At 30.4% G+C, this 23779-nt stretch overlaps 3 protein-coding genes across 3 annotated transcripts in view; 2 read left to right on the top strand and 1 right to left on the bottom strand.

The window, feature by feature from the left end:
* The first annotated feature begins 119 nt into the window (after positions 1 to 119).
* On the top strand, positions 120 to 3914 carry LOC119673112 (heparan sulfate glucosamine 3-O-sulfotransferase 6). Its single transcript, XM_038084348.1, has 3 exons — positions 120 to 764; positions 851 to 1323; positions 2931 to 3914. Exons 1-3 carry the CDS (start codon positions 630 to 632, stop codon positions 3436 to 3438), a joined length of 1116 nt encoding a protein of 371 aa, XP_037940276.1. The 5' UTR covers positions 120 to 629; the 3' UTR covers positions 3439 to 3914.
* Positions 3915 to 8134: 4220 nt separating this feature from the next.
* Positions 8135 to 10676, top strand: LOC119671039 (tyrosine-protein phosphatase corkscrew). Its single transcript, XM_038081529.1, has one exon. It carries the CDS (start codon positions 8889 to 8891, stop codon positions 10551 to 10553), a length of 1665 nt encoding a protein of 554 aa, XP_037937457.1. The 5' UTR covers positions 8135 to 8888; the 3' UTR covers positions 10554 to 10676.
* A 1348-nt stretch (positions 10677 to 12024) lies between these two features.
* Positions 12025 to 23779, bottom strand: part of LOC119671038 (rapamycin-insensitive companion of mTOR) — a 28922-nt gene continuing 17167 nt past the window's right edge. The window contains exons 2-19 of the mRNA XM_038081528.1: positions 20856 to 21081; positions 20575 to 20761; positions 20151 to 20509; positions 19241 to 19394; positions 19069 to 19173; positions 18803 to 19007; positions 18083 to 18286; positions 17510 to 18006; positions 17247 to 17455; positions 16885 to 17179; positions 16657 to 16820; positions 16160 to 16492; positions 15971 to 16095; positions 15626 to 15906; positions 14923 to 15164; positions 14581 to 14859; positions 14404 to 14498; positions 12025 to 14351 (exon numbers count right to left, since the gene is read on the bottom strand). Of these exons, the coding sequence (XP_037937456.1) occupies positions 12103 to 14351; positions 14404 to 14498; positions 14581 to 14859; positions 14923 to 15164; positions 15626 to 15906; positions 15971 to 16095; positions 16160 to 16492; positions 16657 to 16820; positions 16885 to 17179; positions 17247 to 17455; positions 17510 to 18006; positions 18083 to 18286; positions 18803 to 19007; positions 19069 to 19173; positions 19241 to 19394; positions 20151 to 20509; positions 20575 to 20761; positions 20856 to 21081 (6209 nt within the window). The 3' untranslated portion in view covers positions 12025 to 12102. The remainder of the gene's footprint in view (positions 14352 to 14403; positions 14499 to 14580; positions 14860 to 14922; positions 15165 to 15625; positions 15907 to 15970; positions 16096 to 16159; positions 16493 to 16656; positions 16821 to 16884; positions 17180 to 17246; positions 17456 to 17509; positions 18007 to 18082; positions 18287 to 18802; positions 19008 to 19068; positions 19174 to 19240; positions 19395 to 20150; positions 20510 to 20574; positions 20762 to 20855; positions 21082 to 23779) is intronic.

The raw sequence follows: 23779 nt of genomic DNA, 5'->3' as shown, positions 1-23779 counted from the left end.
TTTTTTTTTTTATTTTTATTTATTATTTATAGTTATTAAATTTGTATATAATAATTTTACTGCAAGTCTTGCAATGCGAAAACAATTTTTCTCTTAACTTTTCCACACAGTCAAACAAATTCTTTATTTAATCTGCACTGCGCATGAACAAACAGAGAGGCGCTTGCATTTTATGGAGAAATTCATGAATGAACATAGCATAAGTATCCATTGCCAACACTATAAACATTGCAAAAAGCAATTATTAAATGTCATTCCTTCTCATTCTCTCTTGAAATTCAGCCTAAAAGCCGGCAAAACATTACAAATTACTTTGGTATGCCGCCATTTTTGGGGAGCAGAATCCGACGTCGTTACGCCAAAGCATTAATTTAGCGTTTCATCCTTTTTTCATCAGTATTTTGTTTCGCTTTGCCTTTTCCGGGATTTTCTTCTATCGACCTGCGTGAAGTTAAAATGAAAATAAGAAAAAAAAAACAATTGAGATATTTTCTATATATGCCTTCAACACGGACAATTTGACATTTGTACTGTTAAGGTGAACAAGGAATTTGGGTAGAAATTTTTTTTTTAAACCATTATTGTGCAAAAATGTAGTTCTCGGTATACTTTAATTAATTCTGTGAAAAATGTTTATTAATTGGTTTAACAATTTAAGTCATCGCACTTTAGCGATTACAATTTTAATTTGCATATCCTTGATATACGTGTCCTATACATTTAACTCATGTCTCCTGACCAGCATAAATCGTACTTTTCAAAAGGTCAGTCAACTTTTTATGTTTACATAAAAAAAATTTTCCAAATAATTTCAAGTAATTTTATAATTAATAATTTTTCTCTTTTACAGAGTCCTTTGCGTAACTTCCTTTTATCGTCAAACGTGCTACCATCCACAGAGCAACTGACTACATCCGTACCAAATCTAATTGTGAATAATACTAGCCAAATACATATATCTTTATCTTTATTACGAAAAACTTTAAATACTACAACCACCTATGTTTCGGATGGTGCACCGAAATATCGCCTTTTACGTCAGCAAGGACTGAGGCCATCTCGCCATCTACCAGATACTTTAATTATTGGTGTAAAGAAAAGCGGTACCCGTGCTTTACTGGAGTTTATAAGACTACATCCTGATGTACGTGCTGCTGGTTGTGAAGTACATTTTTTTGATCGACATTATCAGCGTGGCTTCAATTGGTATCGTCGATATATGCCATACACCATTGAAGGACAAATAACGATGGAAAAAACACCCAGTTATTTTGTAACTAAAGAAGTGCCACATCGTGTACATCATATGAATCCTAAAACAAAGTATGTATGGAAAGAATATATATATATATATATATAATTTATACAAGTGTAGGTATATCATCATCTATAGTACTTTAAGCTTTTGGATCACTTTAGGAATTTGCTAATTAAGACCTTTTTTTGTCATTCCTTTTAGAATACTTCAAAATTTATACTAAAATTAAATTGAATGAAAAATGGAAATATTAAATAAACTATATTAGAATTCATTACACAATGTAGAAAATTGAAAAATAGAAAATAAGTTAGATTCTATTATTGTTAACCGTGGGTGAAACATGGGTTAGAATACGGTTAGGTTAAGGAAGTGTAAAAGGGAGAGGTGTTATTTGACAACAGTAATCGATTAAAGATGGGTTGGACTTTGATTAAAGCTGATATTGGAACAAAGTGGAGAAACCTAAACACTCTAATTGGACTTAAATAGATTCTAAGATGTTTTTTATACCATAGTAAAGTAGTATTACCTTACAGTCTATATTTTACCATCTAATATATAGATTATTTCAAGGTGTTTGCAATACGTTAAAATTATTTCACACATATTGAAACACATTCAAATTCTAATATAATTTTACCAATACTCATAGATAGGTACACCTTAATCTGAAAGGTTTGTTGTATAAGAGAATGAGATTAAGTGGGCATTTGGAGACATCTTATGAAGTTCAGAAAATTTATATATCTAGTCTGAAATCCTTTATATTTTCCTACCTAAAGCAAGGTACAGATAGCTCTGTTAAAAAATAGTTTTTAGGTTTCCCTAAACTCAGACCCTCAGATAATTAACAGATACATTGTTGTCCAATAAAACTTAAGTTTATGACATCAACTTCAGCCTAGTTAATATTTCCATTTTCAAAGAAAGATTGCTTTCTTCTCCAGATTGTTTGTAGTTCCTCCACTATCTAATGTAAAGCGATCCATTATCTGTATACCAAATTTGCGCACTAGATAACATAACATTGTCAGTTTTTCCCCGAATTATTTACTATGGGTAAAGAAACTAGCAGCAATGCTAAAAATCTAAGGCAATCCAAATAGCTCAGAAATTCTTAGAGGTCTCTTAGCACAAACAGATTTAAATTCAGATTAATCACTAGTTTGTAGACATGCTTTCACTAATTACCAGAACAAATGATATTGATATTGACAGTCTTATGCACCGATCGAAATACCCGTCCATCTTAGTTTGGTTTTATTCGGTTGTCTAGGAACAGTTACAATATCTCTTTCTGGCTTTTGGGGAGCTAAATTTAGTCTGTTTATTAATTCGTTCACTTATCAAAAGCCTTTATTATATTCAAGATTACTATAATAAAAATCACATAGATCACTATGTATCTATAATATCAATTATAGTAGTAATAACATATGAAAACATAATTTATTATATTGATAATAGTAATTTAGTTTTTGTTGTTTTTTTTTCTATTAAGAAAACAGTTTCTTTCATTATGTTTGACTTTAAAAATCAAAATGTAATAATATATATATTTATCATTAACACAGTTTCTTTCATTATAATTAATATTAATAATCAAAAAGCATAATATATATTGCTAATAAAATCACAACATTTTTAAAATCCCATTTTCTAAACATAGATTACTTGTGGTTGTACGAGATCCAGTAACCAGAGCCATCTCCGACTACACGCAAGCGGCAAGTAAAAAGTCAGATATGAAACGTTTTGAAGACTTGGCCTTTGTGAATGGAACCTATTCAGTTGTGGATACAACTTGGGGACCAGTTAAAATAGGCGTATATGCACGGTATCTGGAAAAATGGTTACAATTTTTTCCACTAACGCAATTACTCTTCATAAGTGGTGAACGTTTGATAACCGATCCTGCATACGAAATCGGTCGTGTACAAGATTTTCTCGGTCTTAAACGTATTGTAACTGAGAAGCATTTTTACTTTAATGCTACAAAAGGCTTTCCTTGTCTACTTAAATCCGAAGCACGTTCTACACCGCACTGTCTTGGCAAGACAAAAGGACGCAATCACCCACATATCGATGCTGCAGCTATCGAAAGACTCAGAGAGTTTTATAGACCGTTTAATAATAAATTTTATCAAATGACAGGCATAAACTTCGCTTGGCCATAAAAACTTCATTATGAAATTTTGAAAACGAATCATGGTTGTAGATCAAATAAATACTCGTTATTGAATTAGTTTAGTTGAAGAATTTGGAATTGTTAAATTAACGATAAAAATTTACTAGTTAATTGAAAATTAGTTACTTGTGCTGTATTAGTAAAGTACTTAGGACGAAATGTCTCTCATAAGTATATATCACAATGGAGCCAATTTTTTGGGGTCTAAACGAGCCCAGGGGCTGGCACTTGCAGCCTTCATACTTGTATTCCTACATATACTTATATACATGGTGTTGGCATCTATTGCAGAAGTAACGATTAATCAGAGAGATAAAAAAATTTAAGCAATAAATAGACTTGCAATTTGAATAGTAGACTTATAATTGGTAAAAAAAATCTTAGCTTTATATTTATGAAAGTGGTTCCTTCTTGTGCTGCATTGTTAAGTCAATAATGGCAAATTAGTATATAAAAAAAATTATCTACAATTTAAATGAAATTATCTCAAGCAAAAGCATTTCTATTATATATGAATATAGTATATTATCTATATCTTATATACAGATACGGTTTAGATAAATTTATCTCTAAATGCAATATTGTATCCACATAAATTGTTTAAATTTTGTAGACATTTTTGCTAAAATATGAAACTTTTTTATAAAAAAATTTATTTGTTATATTAGTTTAACTGAGCTTAATAGAAATAATGACAAAAAATATTATATATAGATTTTTAAATTAATTTTTTATTGATGATCTTCCAATAGAAATTCGTTACACTCGAATTCAATTTAAGTAAAAAAAACAATAGACTGTAGCAAAGTTATTCAAAGTTTTTTACTATTAGCTTAGCAAAATTAAATATTTACAACTTAATCAAATTTAAAAAAATATATAAATCTAAATATATTTTGAATTTTTGTAGCAGATTGTAATAAAATTTTTTTCTTATACTGCATCTATTTTGATGCCTTAAGTACTTCAACGAGTGAGTTTACAGGAGTGAGTGCATTCCACAAATCATGCACACATCCTTTCATAGGTGCAATATACGAAATGAAATTGTTTTTAATAAAAACGTTTAATAAATATATTATGTACGTATACATAAGTAAAATATATAAGCTTTATTTCATTTAAGCTAAAATACTTACCTATATATGATATAATTAATAAATCAACATGATGAAAAATAATGTTTACAACTTTTATTTCTCAAAACGAAGGTACAGGATACATAACGTCTATACATTGATCTCAAGAAGAAAACGTTCGAGCATAAGAAATTGACTTTTTATAATGCAACCCCAAATATAATAACATTCTAACTAAATTAATGAAAGAAACCCATAGAGTGCTGTTTCATTGCACCTGCCATGTGTTTGTCCCACATTGTGTAGTTCCTATAGACACTTACGGAAAAGAAGGGCAAATTAGATATAATAATGGCGATTACAGGGTAGAATCAGATCGATTGAATCACATTATCTTTATCTTAAACTGTCCCGCAGCTTCTGTTGTTGTTATAAGAGACATCCCATAACCATTTGACATGCCTCTGAATAGTTTCAAGAGCGAAAGTAGCAAGCTTCCTTCACCTTGCCACAGACTGATTTGAATTAGATACGTACATACTTATGAGGTATAATCCTTAGGAGATTATAGGGGTATAATCCTCCCTTTCGGCACAAACCTCAACCAACTACTGTTTTCTGATATGTGTTTTAAGACCAGATCTTAGTGGGATTTGAATCCAGATCCCATTGTGACGTAGTTCAAATACATATGCAACATATCAGTTCTCCAAAATTCTAAGACTACCATTTCAAACTTTTTCTTTTCTCTACACATTCTAGTTCTGTAGACACCCATAAATATATTATAGAGTCAGGAAAGTAAATTATTGTAGTATAAATTAACTACAAATTAAGTAGTATAAATTGAATATAGAAAGTAAACTATATAGACTATCTAAAAGGTATGAAACCCTTATGTTTCTCGACGACTTAAATGGCTGCAGATATCTTGTATAGTCCATCTCCCTATTCTTACGCCTTCAACCACCACCCATCCACATCCCACAACCCTTCGTAAATCTTTTCATGTTGTCTGTTTTCAGGTCTCAGTGCGTTATCCTTTCTGGTTCTCCTTTCTAGGTATAATTTCTTCATTTTGAGGACTTGAATGGCATAGAATCATATGGGATCAAGTCCTCAAAATGAAGAAATTAGATCTAGATAGAAGAAACAGAAACTAGAATAATAAATAGTGCAGACACCAAGAAAATGCGGTGAAAAAGTGAAGGTCTATACACAGATCGAAAATCACAAGAGTGTGACTTGAAATGTCAACATTAAAAGAGATTCTCCCCGAAGTAATGCGAAAGCGGTTCCGAAGGGGAATAAGTCTTGCAGCAGAGGGAGTGTTTTAGTCCGTATACTACATATTAATGTTTGAGAGTTGGGCACACCATTGCGACGACGGTCGGTTTAACAGTGCATAAAGCATTCCACCTCCTCACCATAAAAACAATAAAAAAGGTCTCAGTGCGTTACAAGAACAAGAACTGCTGATGTCTTGAAGAAGGACAATTCGAAATGGATACTGAATACTGGCAAATCCATTAACAAACTACAGCCAATAGCGCGTAACAGAAATAACTGAAAAGCTTAAATCGAAACCTTTAACTTCTTATAGAAGTATGATTATCTACTTCTTAGATAAAAATTATCTAAAAGCATTCAAATGAAGTTTCATAATTTATCCTAAAAACAATAAATTAATAATAAAAATGGACTTTCATTTTTTCAATATAATTATATATATAATCTTTTTAAATAATTACTTTTATTTTATTTAGTTTAATTTACAATTTGCTTCTCTTTGCTTTCACTTATTGAAATATGTTTAAGTTATAATAGTGTTTTTATTTATTCTCTTATACATTTGATGATGTATAAATAAGTATTTGTATATATGTATAATTGTATACATATTTATATATATGTATTTGTAATAATTTAAATAAACTATTTCGATTAAAAAATAAAACGCTTTATTTTTAATACTAAAATATATCTTAAAAACTACAAGTTCATCACTAAAACTATAGTTTCAAATAAATAATTTAACTTAGTTAATGTTTTTGTAATTCATATCAAACCGATTTTATACATTCAATTAGTTTCTATAAATCATTAAATTATTTTAGTAATTTTATTAATTACTCTTACAAAAATTATTCAAGAAATAAAAAAGAAATTTTTATTACATGCACATGTAAGTATATAAATAAATTTAAAAATAAAATAATTTAAGCTTAAAATATTTAAAAATTAATTATAAATTAACTATTTTTGTATATGTGTTTTTGTGAATTTTTTTTATATAATAACATTATTTTATTTTATTTTATTTTATTTATTTATTTTATTTTTTCGTAAAATTAGTAGGAAACAAAAATATAGTTGTTGTTGCTGCATTTTAAAGAGCAAACTTGGTATTTCACATAATTCACTTTTAATGATTTTAAACAAATTTGCTGTATAATTTAGTTTACATTGTAATTTCTTTTTTTTTTTTGTTTTTGTTTTTACATAAGTCTTTTGTTTAACTTCAGTTAATTTAAATATTAGCTTTTGCGCTTATTTTACAAGAAGAAAAAAAAACAATATATATTTATGTATATTTTTTTTTTTTTGAAGAATTTTGTGAAATGGCAGTTTTAAAATTTCGTTCGTGTTTGAATCGTTTCTGTTTAATGTTCTTTTTTTTTAATTATTGTAATTTTTGTAGAACATATTTATTTAATTTTTTTTTCTCTTTGCTATGATTATTATTTTTTAAATCTTTATTTACAGACTTTTTGGTTTATTTGCTAATGCTAAATGTTTTAATTCGAAAATGCTGTGTAAAATTATTTTCACAGAAAAAAAAAAAACTTCATGAATTAACATTTATTTAAACGTATAAATGCGTTCATTCAAGTAAATTCGAATTCATAAATAAAATTTTAATGAAAAAAAATAAATAAGCTGCAGTTTTCTATTTTTTTTTTTTGAACTTTTTGCACTAATTAACGATAACCAAGAAATGCCTTAAGTTGGATGTTATGCTTTTTTTTTTAAATGTATTAATTATTTTTAAGGCTGTAATAAAAATTTTACAGTCTTCCAATTTCTTAAGTTTGCTTGTTATATTTTAATTTTTTTTTTCATAATTTCAAAGGGTTTAAGTATACATTTTTTCTATATATATATACTATATATATGATATTCTGCTAACCCTGCATTTAAGTACATCTAAATACTATATATATTGCATCTATACAGCAGCTACGTTTTTTTTTCTATTAGTTTAATTATAAAAAAATATAAATTTTAAAATTTGTTAACAAATCAAAAAAAAAAAAATAATTATAATTTGTATATATCATCTCACAAATTTTAATTTAATTATAAATATGATATTGTTACTAATTTATTGCTTTCATTTCTTTTAAATACAATCAATTCAATTAAATACTTGCACTACATTTAAAGCTAATCAAATTGTTTATTTGTCATTTCAGAATTTTAAATTATATATTATATCTGTTGCGTGTAGATCTATTATAAGATCTGCACAACAAAAGAATGTTCTACTTGTATTTACTTTTGTAAAATATTGTAATATTTATTGAATTGTGTTATAAGCCCAAACCCAAAAAAAAATTTAAATTATTTAGTTAGTATAAAATAAAAATAATTTAATTTGCTCCAGGCAATTTATTCAACATAATTCGTTTTGGGCGATTCGCATTTCGCTTAAATCGCCGAATTCGCTTTAAGTGACTTATTTAACTTGCTTTGATTTGACTGATATATTTAAGTTACTTCGCTTTAAGCGATTAATTTGACTTAACTCGCTTTAAGCAAATTTAACTAAATTGGCTCTGACAAAATCACTTTACCTAATTCGCTTTGGATAAATTGTGACCTGCAATGCGCTCTAAAGCGACTTAGTTAATTAAAATCGCTCTGGACATCCATTTTATTTATGGCTCTGACAGTCATTTTATTTAATTCACTTTGGGTAAATTATTTCCTTTAATTCACTCTAGGCGATTTATTTAACTTAACTCGCTTTAAGCAAATTCAACTAAATCGACTCTGACAAAATCACTTTACCTAATTCGCTTTGGATAAATTGTGACCTGCAATGCGCTCTAAGCGACTTAGTTAATTAAAATGGCTCTGGACATTTTATTTAACTTAATTCGCTTCAGATGAGTGAGGAAAAATAGTAAACGAGCAACAGCAGCAATCGTGAAGTGCAGTCGTGAAGTGCAGTCGCAATAATTAAATAATTATATAAAAACTACTAACAAATAAAAGTAAAGATTGGACCAAAAAAGAAATTTCAGAAAGTGGAACAAGAAATTTTTAATAGTTTCGTATAAATTATAAAAAAAAAATGTCATCGCTTAGATGGTTTCATCCAACAATAAGTGGCTTAGAAGCTGAGAAGTTATTACAAGAGCAGGGTTTTGACGGTTCATTTTTGGCTCGTCTTTCATCATCGAATCCAGGAGCATTTACATTATCAGTGCGTCGTGGTCAGGAGGTTACTCATATTAAAATTCAAAATAATGGCGATTTTTTTGATCTTTATGGAGGTGAAAAATTTGCGACGCTTCCCGAATTAGTTCACTATTATATGGAAAATGGAGAGTTAAAAGAAAAAAATGGACAAGTGATTGAATTAAAACAACCTCTTATTTGTGCGGAACCAACAACTGAAAGATGGTTTCATGGGAATCTTTCAGGAAAAGAGGCTGAAAAATTGATATTGGAACGTGGAAAGAATGGTTCTTTTCTTGTACGTGAATCTCAAAGTAAGCCCGGAGATTTTGTGCTTTCGGTTCGTGCTGATGATAAAGTGACTCATGTCATAATACGATGGCAGGATAAAAAATATGATGTTGGAGGTGGAGAGCCTTTTTCTACTCTTTCTCAATTGATTGAACATTACAAAAGAAATCCTATGGTGGAAACGTGTGGCACTGTTGTCCATTTGCGACAACCGTTTAATGCGACTCGGATTACTGCTGCTGGTATTAATGCCAAAGTAAAACAGTTAATTAAGGGTGGATTCTGGGAAGAGTTTGAATCATTACAACAAGACAGTCGTGATACGTTTTCGCGAAATGAAGGTTATAAATTGGAAAATCGAAATAAAAATCGTTACCGTAATATATTACCATATGATCACACACGTGTTAAACTAATAGATATTGATCGTAACATTGCTGGTACCGAATATATTAACGCTAATTACATTCGATTAGCCACATGTTCAAATGGCGCTTTGTCAGGGTGTAATAGTTCTGCCAATGGTACAACGCGTGCATCTATATATAATTCAATAGAACGCGAAATGTTCAAAACATATATTGCTACACAAGGTTGCCTGTTCAGCACTATTACTGATTTCTGGAACATGATTTGGCAAGAAAATACGCGAGTAATTGTTATGACAACTAAAGAATTTGAGCGAGGAAAACCTAAATGTGCCAAATATTGGCCTGATGAAGGTCAATGCAAGCAATTTGGTCATGCAAAAATACAGTCTTTATCTGAAAACTCAACTAATGATTACACATTACGAGAATTTCTTTTTTCGTGGCGCGATAAACCTCATCGTCGAATTTTTCATTATCATTTTCAAATTTGGCCAGATCACGGTGTACCAGGGGATCCAGGTTGCGTATTAAATTTTTTACATGATGTTAATACTAAGCAAAGCCAACTAATGCAAGCAGAAGAAAATTCGGGTCCTATATGTGTACATTGTTCTGCTGGTATTGGTCGTACAGGAACTTTCATTGTAATTGATATGATTTTGGATCAAATTAATAGATACGGTTTGGACACAGAAATCGATATTCAACGGACAATCCAAATGGTTCGATCACAACGTTCCGGTTTAGTACAAACTGAAGCACAATACAAATTTGTGTATTATGCTGTGCAACATTACGTACAAACACTTATTGCCCGAAAACGTGCAGAAGAGCAAAGTTTGCAAGTTGGACGGGAATATACAAATATAGCCGATATAGCCGATATATATAAATAGAATATATCGTGAACAATGCGAGTTTATGATGGGACTTTAAAATTAACTAAAACTTGATTTGAACTATAAATATTTATGTAGAAAAAACTGTGATTAATCATATAAATACTGTACGTCCTAAAATTTTGAATTTAATTTAAAATTCTGAAATTAACAATTATAAATTGTGCGATTGATTAACTCTGTAGCATTCAAATTTCTTTGTAATTTATGAGTATTTTTCATATATTAGCTACTTACTCATAATCTATATAAATGACTTCATATATACTTTTTTTTACTTTAAAAATCTTTAAAATGTATACTTGACATAGTAGTATATACTGAATATAATTTTATAATTTTGACATTTTGTTATACAATAAAATAGCATAATTGTTCATTTAGTTTAGTTCATTTCAATTATTTTTTACTTTCAAAAGTATCTCAAACCTTTAGATGCGGTGGTGTTTGTTGTTCTTATGTTGTTTATAAAAATTTTAATAATTTAATTTTTTAATTTTATTTTGTAATAGCAAAAAAAAAATTTACGTTTGCTTTATGATTTTACCATGATTTTTATAAAAGAAAGAGACATAATTTCAAAAAAGTTTTTCTAATGCATAAAAGCCAAAAAGGACATACATACATAAATATATAAAATTTAGTATATTAAGGATTAATAAGGTATCGCAGTTTGGCTGTTTCTTGAAATAGAGATTTGTTAAAATTCTTTTATAAATCCATACGCCATCTTAATAGATATTTCTTCCAAATTTTTTCGTTTATTGTTTAATAAATATATTATTTAATTTTTAATTTGAATTATTTTAAATTGCTTAAGTTACAATCTTGTATACGTTTTCTTTAGAATTTTAAAGTTGCGCAAAAATGTTTAAAGATAATGCAACTATACAAATAAAATAAAAATAAAAATAAAAATATTTATAATAGGAAAAAATATTATAAAATAGTATTAAACAAAATAATTTAGATAAATATCAAAATATACAATCTATTATGAATGTTGTATGTTTTGTATGATATATATAATTGACAAGATAATACAAAATCTGTTAAATATTTTTTATGAAGTTCAAATTTTCTTTAATGTAGAGGAAGGATAATAACATAAAGTTGAGTGAGTTGCAACACTGGTAAATTATTATTTTAAATAAATTCTGCTGTAATTACTAATATAATATTTCGAAGCAGTTTTAAACCAACTACAGAAAATAAATATCTTGTCATATACCTACATATTGTGTTAACTTTAAGAGGAGCTTATTATATCTAACTGTATCTTGAACGTTTCTTTTAATATTCAAATATCATAAATAGTAATCGCGCATAATCGATTGTATATTTTAAAAACAACAACAAAAACACCACAATTTTAAATAAATTATAAATCAAACTAAAACTTTGTATAATAATTTTCTTTTTTAAATACAAAAATATTAATTGTTACACAATTATGATTTTACCATCTTACTGAACACTTTGCGTGCGTAAATAAAATTATAAAAAAAAAAAATATTCAATTTACTTTTTAACTTACAGTACGTACTTAAACGAATTTCGATTGCTTACTAACTGTAGTTGTTGCAGTTGTGGTTGTTGTTGTTATTGAAGTCGCAGTCGAAGTCGAAGTTGAAGTTGAAGTCTTTACAGCATTTGCACCACTTACGGTTGCAGCATCACGTCCAATTGCATGTGTACTGGCGCAGTCTTTTGCCTTATTCTTGACATCTAATTTACCCACTGTCGTTGTAATTGCAGCTGGTGGCCTATTTGTAAGTAAAGCTTCAGATTGTGCAGATTGTAAACGCTGTTCACAAAACAAGAATCCAGTTCTTAGCCAATTTAGCCTTGTTTCAGCCATTGAAGCGCCCAAACTTTTGGTTATTGCATACGTTGACGTTGAATATAGAAGAGAATCTGCATCAGTTGTTGTAGTGTCAATTGATGAAGTATAAACACACTGCGGTTTAATGCCAGCTGTATATGATTGCCTTTTTACGGGTTGTTCAGTTTTTATATTTCGATCACCACGTAATATTGCAGTCATATCCTTATCACTGCTTAGAGATTCTGTTGGTGAAGTTACGTTTTCACTTTGTGCTTTTGCCGCCGCTGTTGTTATGCTACGCCTGCGATCTGTAATTGGAAATTTATTCTTTGTACAACTAAGATCCAGTTCGAGTGTATAAAATCTTCCAAGACCATATTTTTTATTTTCATTCACAATTCGTTTGGGTGCAGCTACATTCACTTCATTAGCATTAGTGTTATTCGATTTTTGCACTATAGTGCATATGCTGCTCAGATTGCTATTAGTTGTTTTATCACTATTTTGTGAAGAAGTTAAAGATGTTCCAGATTGAGTTGTGGTTGCAAAGAATCGTTGTGTTATACCATCAACTTCATCTTCATTACCTTTTTCCGTAATTGTAGCATTTGATTGTACATCATCTTCGTCGTCATCCGTAGCTATATGTAACTCATAAGTGAAGTCTTTGTTGATAGGAGGCGGTGCAGCTGGTGGTGGAGCTATATTAGTGCCAGTACTTTTAATAACTCTTTTCTTTGTCGTTATTATTGTTTTCACATTTGACGTATCTATTGTTGCACTTCCACTCAAAGGAGTTGTAGTAACTGTCGTTGGAGAAGTTTTATTATTCTTAAGACCATTTGCGTCTCTATGCTTTGCAGAGCCTTGCAAGCGTGGTGATTGTTCTATTAATAAATTTTCACAACTAGTTTCATATACGCTAGCGAGAGGTTGAGATTTTAAATGTGGTTTATGACTTGGTACATAACTTCCACTTGTGTTTGTTGTACTGGCACTATTAAAGATTTTTCCAGTATTAGCATCTGTAGCTTGCACATGTTCTGACATACTAACTCCGCTTAGTTCAGCTAAACGCTTTTGTCTAGGCATGAAGTCAGTTATTTGTTCTTGAGCAAGTTGATTGATAGTATCTTTATCCTTTTTAGATATTATATCTTGTGGCTCTAAATAAAATGCATCAAAATTTAAATCTAAAAATAATTCCTGCAGGAAACGCCTGGCATTCATGCGATAATTACTTCTACCGAGTGTTTTGCACACTTCCGAATAAAGACAAATATCTTGAAATGATGCTGGATGCTTCTGTTTTAACTCTAATAAAGCCATTTTTGATTGTTTTGCACTAACCGGATTTGCTAAACGCTGAACATTATAAAATATGTTGGCCGTTAAACGATCTGGCATACTCTCTTCGCTTAGTATACTCTCGGGTGAATTGAACGAAATATCCGAAAGTTGTATGCTTGAAGAACCTTGAGTTGCTACTTGTTGATGCTGTTGCTGTTGTTGTTGTTGTTGCTGTTGAGTTGATTGTTGTCCTTGCGACTGTTGTGTTTGTTGTTGCTTTGGCAATCTACGTGCTAATACTGCAGTGGCTTGCATACCTGCTGCCACTAGTGCAGCTGATGCATTGCTATATATTTCACATGTTGTGGGCTCACTATCAAGACGATATGCTAGTGAACGATTCCGTCGCACACGTGAACAATTGAGGCAATTATGGCGACCATGTTTAGCACCCAACCATTTCGAACGTTTACTTACTGAAGATACATCGGATAGCGAAGATATTACTGATGATTCGTCTCCACCTTCATTATTTAATGAATCGTTCAAATACTGTTGTTTTGCAGTTAACAAATTAATGTCCATTAAGTCTTGATCTTGAATATCACGTGATATATACGTGTGTAATAAATTTCGAGGGGGGAATAAATCTAGTAAATTTTTTGGAAGACATATGCCTGCAAAAAATAAAGTTAATTTAAATATTGCAAAGGATTTTACTAGACATACCGGCATAAGTAGGACCATTGGAATCATTTTGTGATAAAAACTTTGGTGCAGTTAATGTAGGTAATGGTACTTGTAACTCTTCCGAACCCAAGCGTCTATATAATATATATGTAAAATAAATTAAAAAAAATATAATAAACTATGTAATTTGGGAGAAAAAATTATATTTATACTTACGCATACATTCGCAGGGAAGACTGCCGATCTAGGCTGCGCACTTTTAAACGACGTTGCGCTGATTTATGTGGACTCGTTTGTGGATTACTCTCAAATATATCATATATATCTGCAACAGATTCCGACAGCACTGGTCGGCAAGAACGACGTAATGCACGCAATTTGGCATATCCATTATAGTCCAAAAGCGAAGTACGTCGAAATAAAGAAGTTTGGGTTTGTATTTCTAAAAGATTCGACATACTAGGTATAGGACTTAGTGGAATTTGGTGAAAGTCACTGTAAAGTAATATTATTCAAGCATTAATTTTAAATATATTGAATAAATATATACAAACTTACCCAACAGGTCCACGCATACGTTCAGTAACAGACTCACAACTGCTTACACCAGAAGTATTGGAATCCGTACATGAATTATAACGTATACGATGTTGATAGTGGGCACCAGGTCCACCAATAATACTGATAACATCTGTTGTTTTTGATTCGGATAATGAACGCTGGTGTTTTGCAAATCGTATATTAGTACCTTCAGGTAATGTTCTTGACTTCGCCGTTGTAGTTACAATAGGTCTACAGCTCTATAAATTAAATATAAATTTAATTTACAAAATAAATTTTATTTTTTTGATTTGTTGGTTATTATTAATACAATTTACCATACAAATAATTGTTGTACATTATCGATATTTTTATTTCATTTTATATTATTTTACGTTTAAACACCCGACATTTGGCGGATTTTTTGCCCGTCCCTTCAGTATTATAAATAGATTTTTTTTAGCAGACGGAATCCAAAATTGCTTAACATCAGGTGTATTAAAAAATAAATAATAAAACTATAATATATATAATGTAATTATTTTTATAAAGGAACTCTACCCATAAGCATTAAGATGACAAAAAAAATTTTTTTTTATATTCAGATTATCTTATGTTATATATAAAAAAATTGACATAATCCTACACAATTATAATTTATATATAATAAATATACAATATTCAAAATAATATGTTTATATAAATATTATATATTTTGTACCTCTTCACCCATTTTACTGCTGTCGGAAGTGGTATTAGCGTCTTGAGCTTCTGAACTGCCAATAGCTTCGCTATCTTTAGTATTATTACTACTACTTAAAAGAAGGTTCCAATAACTGCCAGTATAATACGGTGCATCAATTTGATCCTCAATGCCTGTATAGTTATACGGAGGCATATCATCATAATGATGCCGCGCTGGCGTGTAGTTGTGCGACATCCAGTCCTCTGCTTGATTTACAGGCCAAGTTGTATTACGATCGTGGCGAACACTTAACCAATCTTAAAAAAATTAATTGAAAAACAATTAAATGAAAATATAATTAATGTTTTGTTTTAAACTTACTTAATTTGTAAAGTAGATTGGCGCCTGCATTTGTGCCACTGATTAAACCTAAAACGCTAAAAGCAGTAGCACGTATTGAATAAACTTCACATTTTGTAGCAAGTATGACCAATTTTTCATAAATTCTATACGAATATATATTTATTTCTATAAAAATTATTCAGCTATATATTTTTAAAAGAAATATACCTTGAGCCCGTTTCTACAAAATATTCAATTCCATTTGAATGCGTCGATGCATGCCCCACTGCCCATATGGCAGCTTTTAATTCTACACAGTCAGTATCATCGGTACATTTACCACGAGATACAATATCAATTAAATGCGATAAGTCACTAAATTTACGCAACGCAGTGGTACCCTGCGCTGTTTGAACCATTTGCCCATACAGATGTGGAGGAATATTTGGTGGTATAATAGTTGGGCGTGTATTGCAGTTACGTCGACTATAATAGCCATCCTCATTACGTACATGCAGAGTTAAACTGGAATGCGTATCAGCCTCTACGAGTAACACATACCTGCACAAAAGATATTTAAGAAATATTTTAATTTTTTATTATTTGAAATTGTTTTGAATTAAATAAGTGAAGTTCAAATCAAAAACAACAAATTTTATACTAAATTCTTTTGTTGTTGTTTGATTGTAAAACTTCTTTAACAAATTTTGATATTGCACGCTCGCCTCTTATTGTAACCATTTTTCCAGTACTCGATCTCTTCTTTTATTTTCGCTTTTCGATGATTTAAACCACGTGATAGTGAATAATAACGTGCCATCAAAAGACGACCAACATCACCGAGAGCTTTTAAGTTGGGCCACAAGCTAACAATTTCTTCAAGATAATACTAAAATAAGAAAATAGTAAATAAATTTCTTTGATTTGACAACAAATTGTTTTTGTGTTTATACCTTTTCATGACATGATTCTTCTAACACATCCATAGCAGCCAATACAACACTACGATCTGGATCTTTTGTTTGTTGTATTATCAAAGGGATACCCCATACTTCAAAATTGGTTATACGTGCCCGTAACAGCACAACTAAAAATTGAGTGGCATATAGACGTCCACTACGTATTTTTGATGAAGTCAAAGCTTTTTCAAGCACCTTGCGCGTTGCTGAATCGAGAGTGTAATCCAATCCAGAAACAATCAATTTTACATAGCAAACATGATCGGTGTTACAAACCAAATTAGTTAAGCTAAAGAGAATTAATTAATTGATTAATTTTTTTATTCTATTATAAAAGTAATATATAAAATACTCACTGCTCAAAAATTGTAGTATTTGTTAATATGCTTATACCCTTCGGTTTACGACACATACGCCCTATAAATAAAAAATACTGTTGACACATAGTGTTGTTGACATGTTGCGGACTAAATAAACAATCGTGTGCACGGCTTGATGTGGTTACAGCTTTAAGATGATAACTAACATCAGAGAAATAGTCCGTCAAGAGACGCATACTCTCCAGCTAAATTAGAAAACAATATTAGTTGATATTGTTTAGAATATCGAATATTTATACCTCTTTGCTAGCTAACAACCAATCTATTAAATCCAGACCGGCTGTGACATTCGATGGCAGTGGGCGACCTTGTGTAAAGTCTTGATGTGAGAAACTACTATTGCTTGGTTTAAAATAATGCACTAAACGTTTCAGAAATTTTCCAGTGTTATCATCCATTTTACGTATTAGGCTCGATCTTAATATAGTTATAATAACTTCCCAATCCCAAGTACTGCTATCAGCTTGTACTAATACATTAGAGTCTTTTATTAAACGATTCACGCGAAGATTTTCCAAAATAGGTAAAAATCTATGTTTTAAACGAAAGCTAGAACGTCGTGATGATGACGATTGAGAAGCAGATTCATCACTAGAGGAAACAGAATCCAAACGTGGACGATCGAGTGTACTTGTTTGTAATACGCCTCCTCCTATTGGTGATACTTGAATATTTGCTCCTATTTGGTGATCTTGAGAGTTAATATCTCTTCGAAACAAACGTGTTTTTATTAAATCTAAAATGAAATATATGTGTTGTTTATATGGTTTGCAATTTTTATTGAGTGTAGGTATAGACTTATTTGTACATACTTCCCCCTTGTAAAATACTGTCCAAAAATGGACTACATGAAGCGGGACGATTTCGTAGCATCTTCTGGTAATTTTGTAAAGCTAAAATTGCTGCCATAGCATTTTGATTACCACGCGATGCATGTAATACTAATGTTGGCAAAGTTGAACTTGTGCTGGATATATCGGCTGGCAGGTGAGTGTGCATAAGTTGTAATATTTTACCTAAAAATTTATATAAAATTAAATCGTATAGAATACAAAAAAATATCTATATATTTGCATTATATATAAACATAATTTCGCTAACTTTAACACGTCATGGTTGCGCCTATAGTAACCACTAGGCCAGAAAGTAACACGACATATTTGGTAAAAAACTTATTTGCATACAATAATAATAAATAAATAAATAATAATAAATAAAACAAATGAGTAATAACAAATAAAATATATAATAAAAATATAATTGAAAATATATACTAAAAAAATAAAAAAAAATATATAAATATATAAAATGTATTATAAATAAAAATCAATTAAATATATGATAAATAAAAATAAATAAATACTATGCTACACAATAGATCTTTAGATCAGAAAGTAACTAACGTACATTTATAAAAACTATTGCAAAAAAAAATACTAAATATAAAATCTACTAAATTTTATAAAATAAATAATAAAAAATATACTTAGTATCTGAACATTCGCATAGCATATAATAACATTTTTCCGTACCTATTAATACCGTAGTACGCACTGACAAATGCACATCTTTCGATATAATAACTTCGACAAGTGCATCAAGTAAACCAGTGTCTAGGAAACAATATAAAAGTAGTGCCATATGTTGTTCACAAGCGTTAGGCGCACGAGCTGCTAAACTAGGTAATATAGAGCGACCCTCCATAGCAACAAAACCATTGCTTAAAAGCCACGCATCCTATAATAAGGTAAAGCATAAATTAATTTCAAAATATTGATAATAAAATAATATTAATTACTTGGAAATCAGATGGATCAACCGTCTGAAGTGCCAGTGCATACTCATCAGTCCATATCGGTATTGGAAGACCCAATAATTCACATAACAAATCCAATATTGCTTTCTATAATGAGAGAGATATATGTATAAACAACATATATATAATTGTTATACCATATTTTTTTACTTACTCTCACTTCGATCTGATTAAGATACAAAGCTTCAACTATTGCTTTCAAACCTGAACGTTTACTTGGATCACAGAATTCAATAGTCCCAGTCCAACTGCGTAAAACTGAGAGTAACGCTAACCGACAACTAGTATACCGCAATTCATGTGCATCTCTGAAAAAGGAAAAGAAAAAACAAAACGTTTTATTGCGTGAAGATATAAAGTTTTTATTTAAAAAATAAAAGTAGGTAATATTGAGAATAATGATTGAGAATGAGTATATGCTTGAGAAACAATTATTTTCGAGACCACAGCTGCACACCAACAAAATATCCAACAGGTCCGTGCTAGATATCTTTAGGAATGAAAGACGCTTTCTTTGTGCGACAAGAACCATCCTATCCCAATTGATGCCAGAATATAGCCACATTCTAAATAGTTACTCAATTCTCAATGAGTGACAAAGTGCAGCATTAATCCACTTGACTTCGCTCATCGGTTCTCATGCCCTATGCGACTCAGTAATTTAAGTCTATTGAACCACAGCTGCACAAAAGCAAAGTTTTCAACAGATCCACGCTTGATATCTTCAGGAAAGAAAGACATTTTTTTATGCAATTGATGTCAGGATATAGCCACATTATGCATAAATGAGTCAATTCTCAATATGTGATAAAACTGCAGTATTAATCCACTTGACTTCGTTCATCTGTTCTCATGCTCTATTTGACTAATTTCCTTCAGATTCCTTCATAATAACCCAAGCTAGTTTTATTTAAGACAGAGAAGGAAATATGGGATGGAAAATTATAAGGATAAGGAAAATTAATGTGGTAACAGAAGAAACTATTGTCCTAAGCAAAAATATATTATATATGTAATGTAAGAAAAGATTTTCACAGTGATTACAAAGTGATTTTATTACTTACTTATTTTTATCCATAATGCCTAAGCGATATGTGAAGTCGCAGTAAGGTGCAGCTAAACAATCCAAACGTACACCTGATATATTTCTCGTTTGAGGCCATTCCAATAAATATAGTAAAACACCACAAAGACTCTCGGCAATACGAGGATTATGACATTCGAGAACGTTACGCGTAATGGAAGTAACTCCACCACAAATAATGAGTAGAGTGGGATTAAGTACTCCAAATTCGCAGAGTATCGCCAAACACACACGCAACAAATTATCACCATCTTCGATGCCACTATCAGCTAGTGACACTAAGCAGCGCACTAATACAGGACTGATATCGTCCGGTGATAATGATAACATTTTACGTATCTAAAAAATAAATTGCTTTCATTTACTGTCTGTTATTTGAAAAACTATATATATGGTAAAATTACCAATTTCAATGCCTGCACCCGCTCGTCATCATTTCTTAAGACTATATCAATGGAACGACAGAGCAAATGTTGCATTTGCATTGAGTTGAAAAGTTTTATATCTTTCGGTGATGTCAGCAAATACCGTATGGTACGCAAAGCAGCAGCCCGAACCTGTGTGAAACTGTGAACCATGCAGGCACTCAAGCTGAAATATTTACAAGAAAAATTAAAATTGCATATTAACTGTTTATTGTGAACCTGAGACGGCTTTAATTATTTAAGATTAGTATAATCCTTACCAATACAGCAACTCTTCCGTGGTAAATCCCAAAGTATTTCTAGACAGGTGTTGCGATTGCACATGTTGTTGTTGTTGTTGGCATAGCGTAGCCAGCGCATTAAGCAAATACAGGCGCTTGGTATCGCGTGTGTCACGGCAACACAACGCTTGGTAGATGTCGTAAACATTTTCAGCTGGTGATTTTTTGGGGTCCAATGCATAATCATCTTCGGGATCTTGTGGAACTGCAATAAGAGAATTATAAGAGCAATTAAAGCAAAATGAATAATTCATCGGATACGGATATTCTAACGAGTTCGCGGCAGAATTTTAATGTTTCCATTTAAAAAAAAATTAAGTAATTATAGTGGAAACAAGCGCCAGTAATATGAATAATTAAATTTTAAATTCAATAAATGCGGCAAACGATAACATCTGAAGAGAACCGTGTAGATTTTATTAGTGAATTTTCCACTTCCACATAATGAACTGACATAAGTTCACAGCGCAAAAAGTAAGTTGTTTTATTAATTTAAAATATATTTATGTTAAGGGTGAACGTAAAAAGGAAGGTGGGTACAAGTATGTCAAATTTTTTTAACTTAAAATTAAGGTAGTATATTAAGTAGACGTCATTTAAAGTACTCATTTTATAGTTATTAATACTCTGAACGAATATTTTGAACTCTGCTTATAAGGAACAACATAATATAATAGTTAAAGTAACTCTAGATATGAACTTTTTCAAGTTCTTATCAAAGATCTTATATAAATTTTTGTCTAGAGTTACTCTATCTGTTATGTTATCTGTTATAAGATCTTTAATATGATCTAAGATATAAAGTAAAGAACTTAAAAAGCAATCGGCATTTTATACGAATACCAGTAGAAGAGCAGTAAAAAGATTAACAAAGACTAAAAACCTCCAACAAAAAATTAGAAATACTGAAGAAGCAATGAAATAATATATGAAGACAAAATTATGATCAGGAACATAAAATTCATATAATCTTTAATTTTTAGAAAATAAACTTAATTTTTAAACTAATCTTTAATTTACTAGATTAGGTTGGAATGGTGACCTTGTACCAAACACACACTTGGCTTTAAATAATGACCCGTTCAGACACTACGGTTTAGTGTTATTCATATGCAGACTAGGACAGCGTACGAACAACACTAAAAAGTACAACTCCACCGTTCTAATTTGTTAGATTTGTGAAAGGAACCAATCTAACAAATCTATAAACTTAACCAAGTAAGTAATTTTACAGGATAACGGCTTTTGATTACCACCCACTGAAACACCCATTATTATCGTCAAGAAAAAGTTTTTATTTTTATTATATTATTTATATTTATTGCCTTAGTACAAAATTTATATTTAAGGAAATTTTATTAAAGTGGTTTTTCGAACATTAGTGAACTACAACAACAAAAATTCATTTTATATTATTTTAATTAATTGAATTTTTTGGCTGACCACGCAGCTCTTTTGAGTATTGCCAAATACCCATTAACAGTAGTCTTGGAAATAATTCTTGTATTTAATTATTCGTAAATAATTTTTTGACGCTGCAAGTACCAAGAATTGAAGTCGTATCCTGCCAAATTTAAAGCTTAGAGTCAGCGTAAATAATGTCTTGACACTGCAATTACCAGGAATCGAACTCGTGTCCTGCCAAATTTGAAGCTAAGAGTCAGCGCACCTTAACCAACTGACCCAAAACCGTACTTCACTTTTATTTTCTAACATTTTTCTAGAATTTTGTTAATTTGTTGTGAAAGTAAAAAGTTCACTTGCTGTATTTATATTAGAACGAAATCATAAACCAACTGTAGAGTAATTGAATTAAGGCGCACAATAGATCTTTTAGGTCGGGGCGCATTCATAACCTATTATAAAATAAAAATAATAATAATTGAATTAATTAATTATATTTGTATTATTTTTAATTGTTATATTTCAATATTATTCTGTTTGTAGAGGCATTTTTTGTTCTATAATTTATATATTCTTTCTTATGTATAGAACCAAATCTAGAAACGTGATATAGAGCAAATTTAATTTAAAAATCTTTACTGGTTCAGAAAATACAGAATTTTGATCGGTTATTTTCTGTTTTTGCCACACTGTGCGACTGTTTCAGAAATTGTTGAACTGCATGTAAATAAAAAGGGTTCGAAATGGCTATGTATTTCTTAAAATCCAATTGAAAATATTTTCAAGTTAAGATGCATTTTGTACTTAAGTATTTATTTCATAATAATGCAAGGGGAGCTGGAACTGATAGAGATATGAAAAACATTTTTGCAGTTTTTAATTTGAATGGGGTAAAAAAAAAATAAATAAAATAAAAAAAATACCAATATGCACATTGACGGAGGTCAATAAATATAATAACACGTAACAATAGATGATGATGATGAGACGAGAAAAACAATAAAAGTGTGAAAAAATTTTTGCAGGGCAATATAAAAGGGAAAAGAACAAGAAGCCGCATATGATGAAATTTAATATGTGATACTTAAGCGGCAAAAAAACATAATAAAAAAGTGTAAAAAATCATTGAAAATCGTTTAATAACACAAAACACCGAAGATAACAAGCAAATGACAAGCCACACAAAGCACAAATTTTACACCATGTTTAACACCTCGGCAAAGACAACAGATTACATATAAGACAGAGAGGCAGGGAGGCAGGCAGGCGGCAGTAAGGCAAGCAGCAGGTTTAGGTGAAGTGCAACGATACGTAAAGAAAAAAAAAGTGAAATGCAAACCGAAAACTGCGCGCTGCTACAGAGAGAGTGCGAAAACATTGAAAATCGGTCAAAAACCAGGGCAAAGAGGAATATAATTTGCGCACAGCACATGCGGCAGGGCAGGGCAAGCAAATCCATACATGTTACACAGTGTACAGTGTACACCGTACAGCATAAA

The sequence above is a fragment of the Teleopsis dalmanni genome, chromosome 1 (assembly GCF_002237135.1).
Source record: "Teleopsis dalmanni isolate 2A chromosome 1, ASM223713v2, whole genome shotgun sequence".
NCBI lineage: Eukaryota > Metazoa > Arthropoda > Insecta > Diptera > Diopsidae > Teleopsis > Teleopsis dalmanni.
The sequence above is the reverse complement of the archived record's forward strand: the minus strand, read 5'-3'. Positions and strand labels throughout refer to the sequence as shown.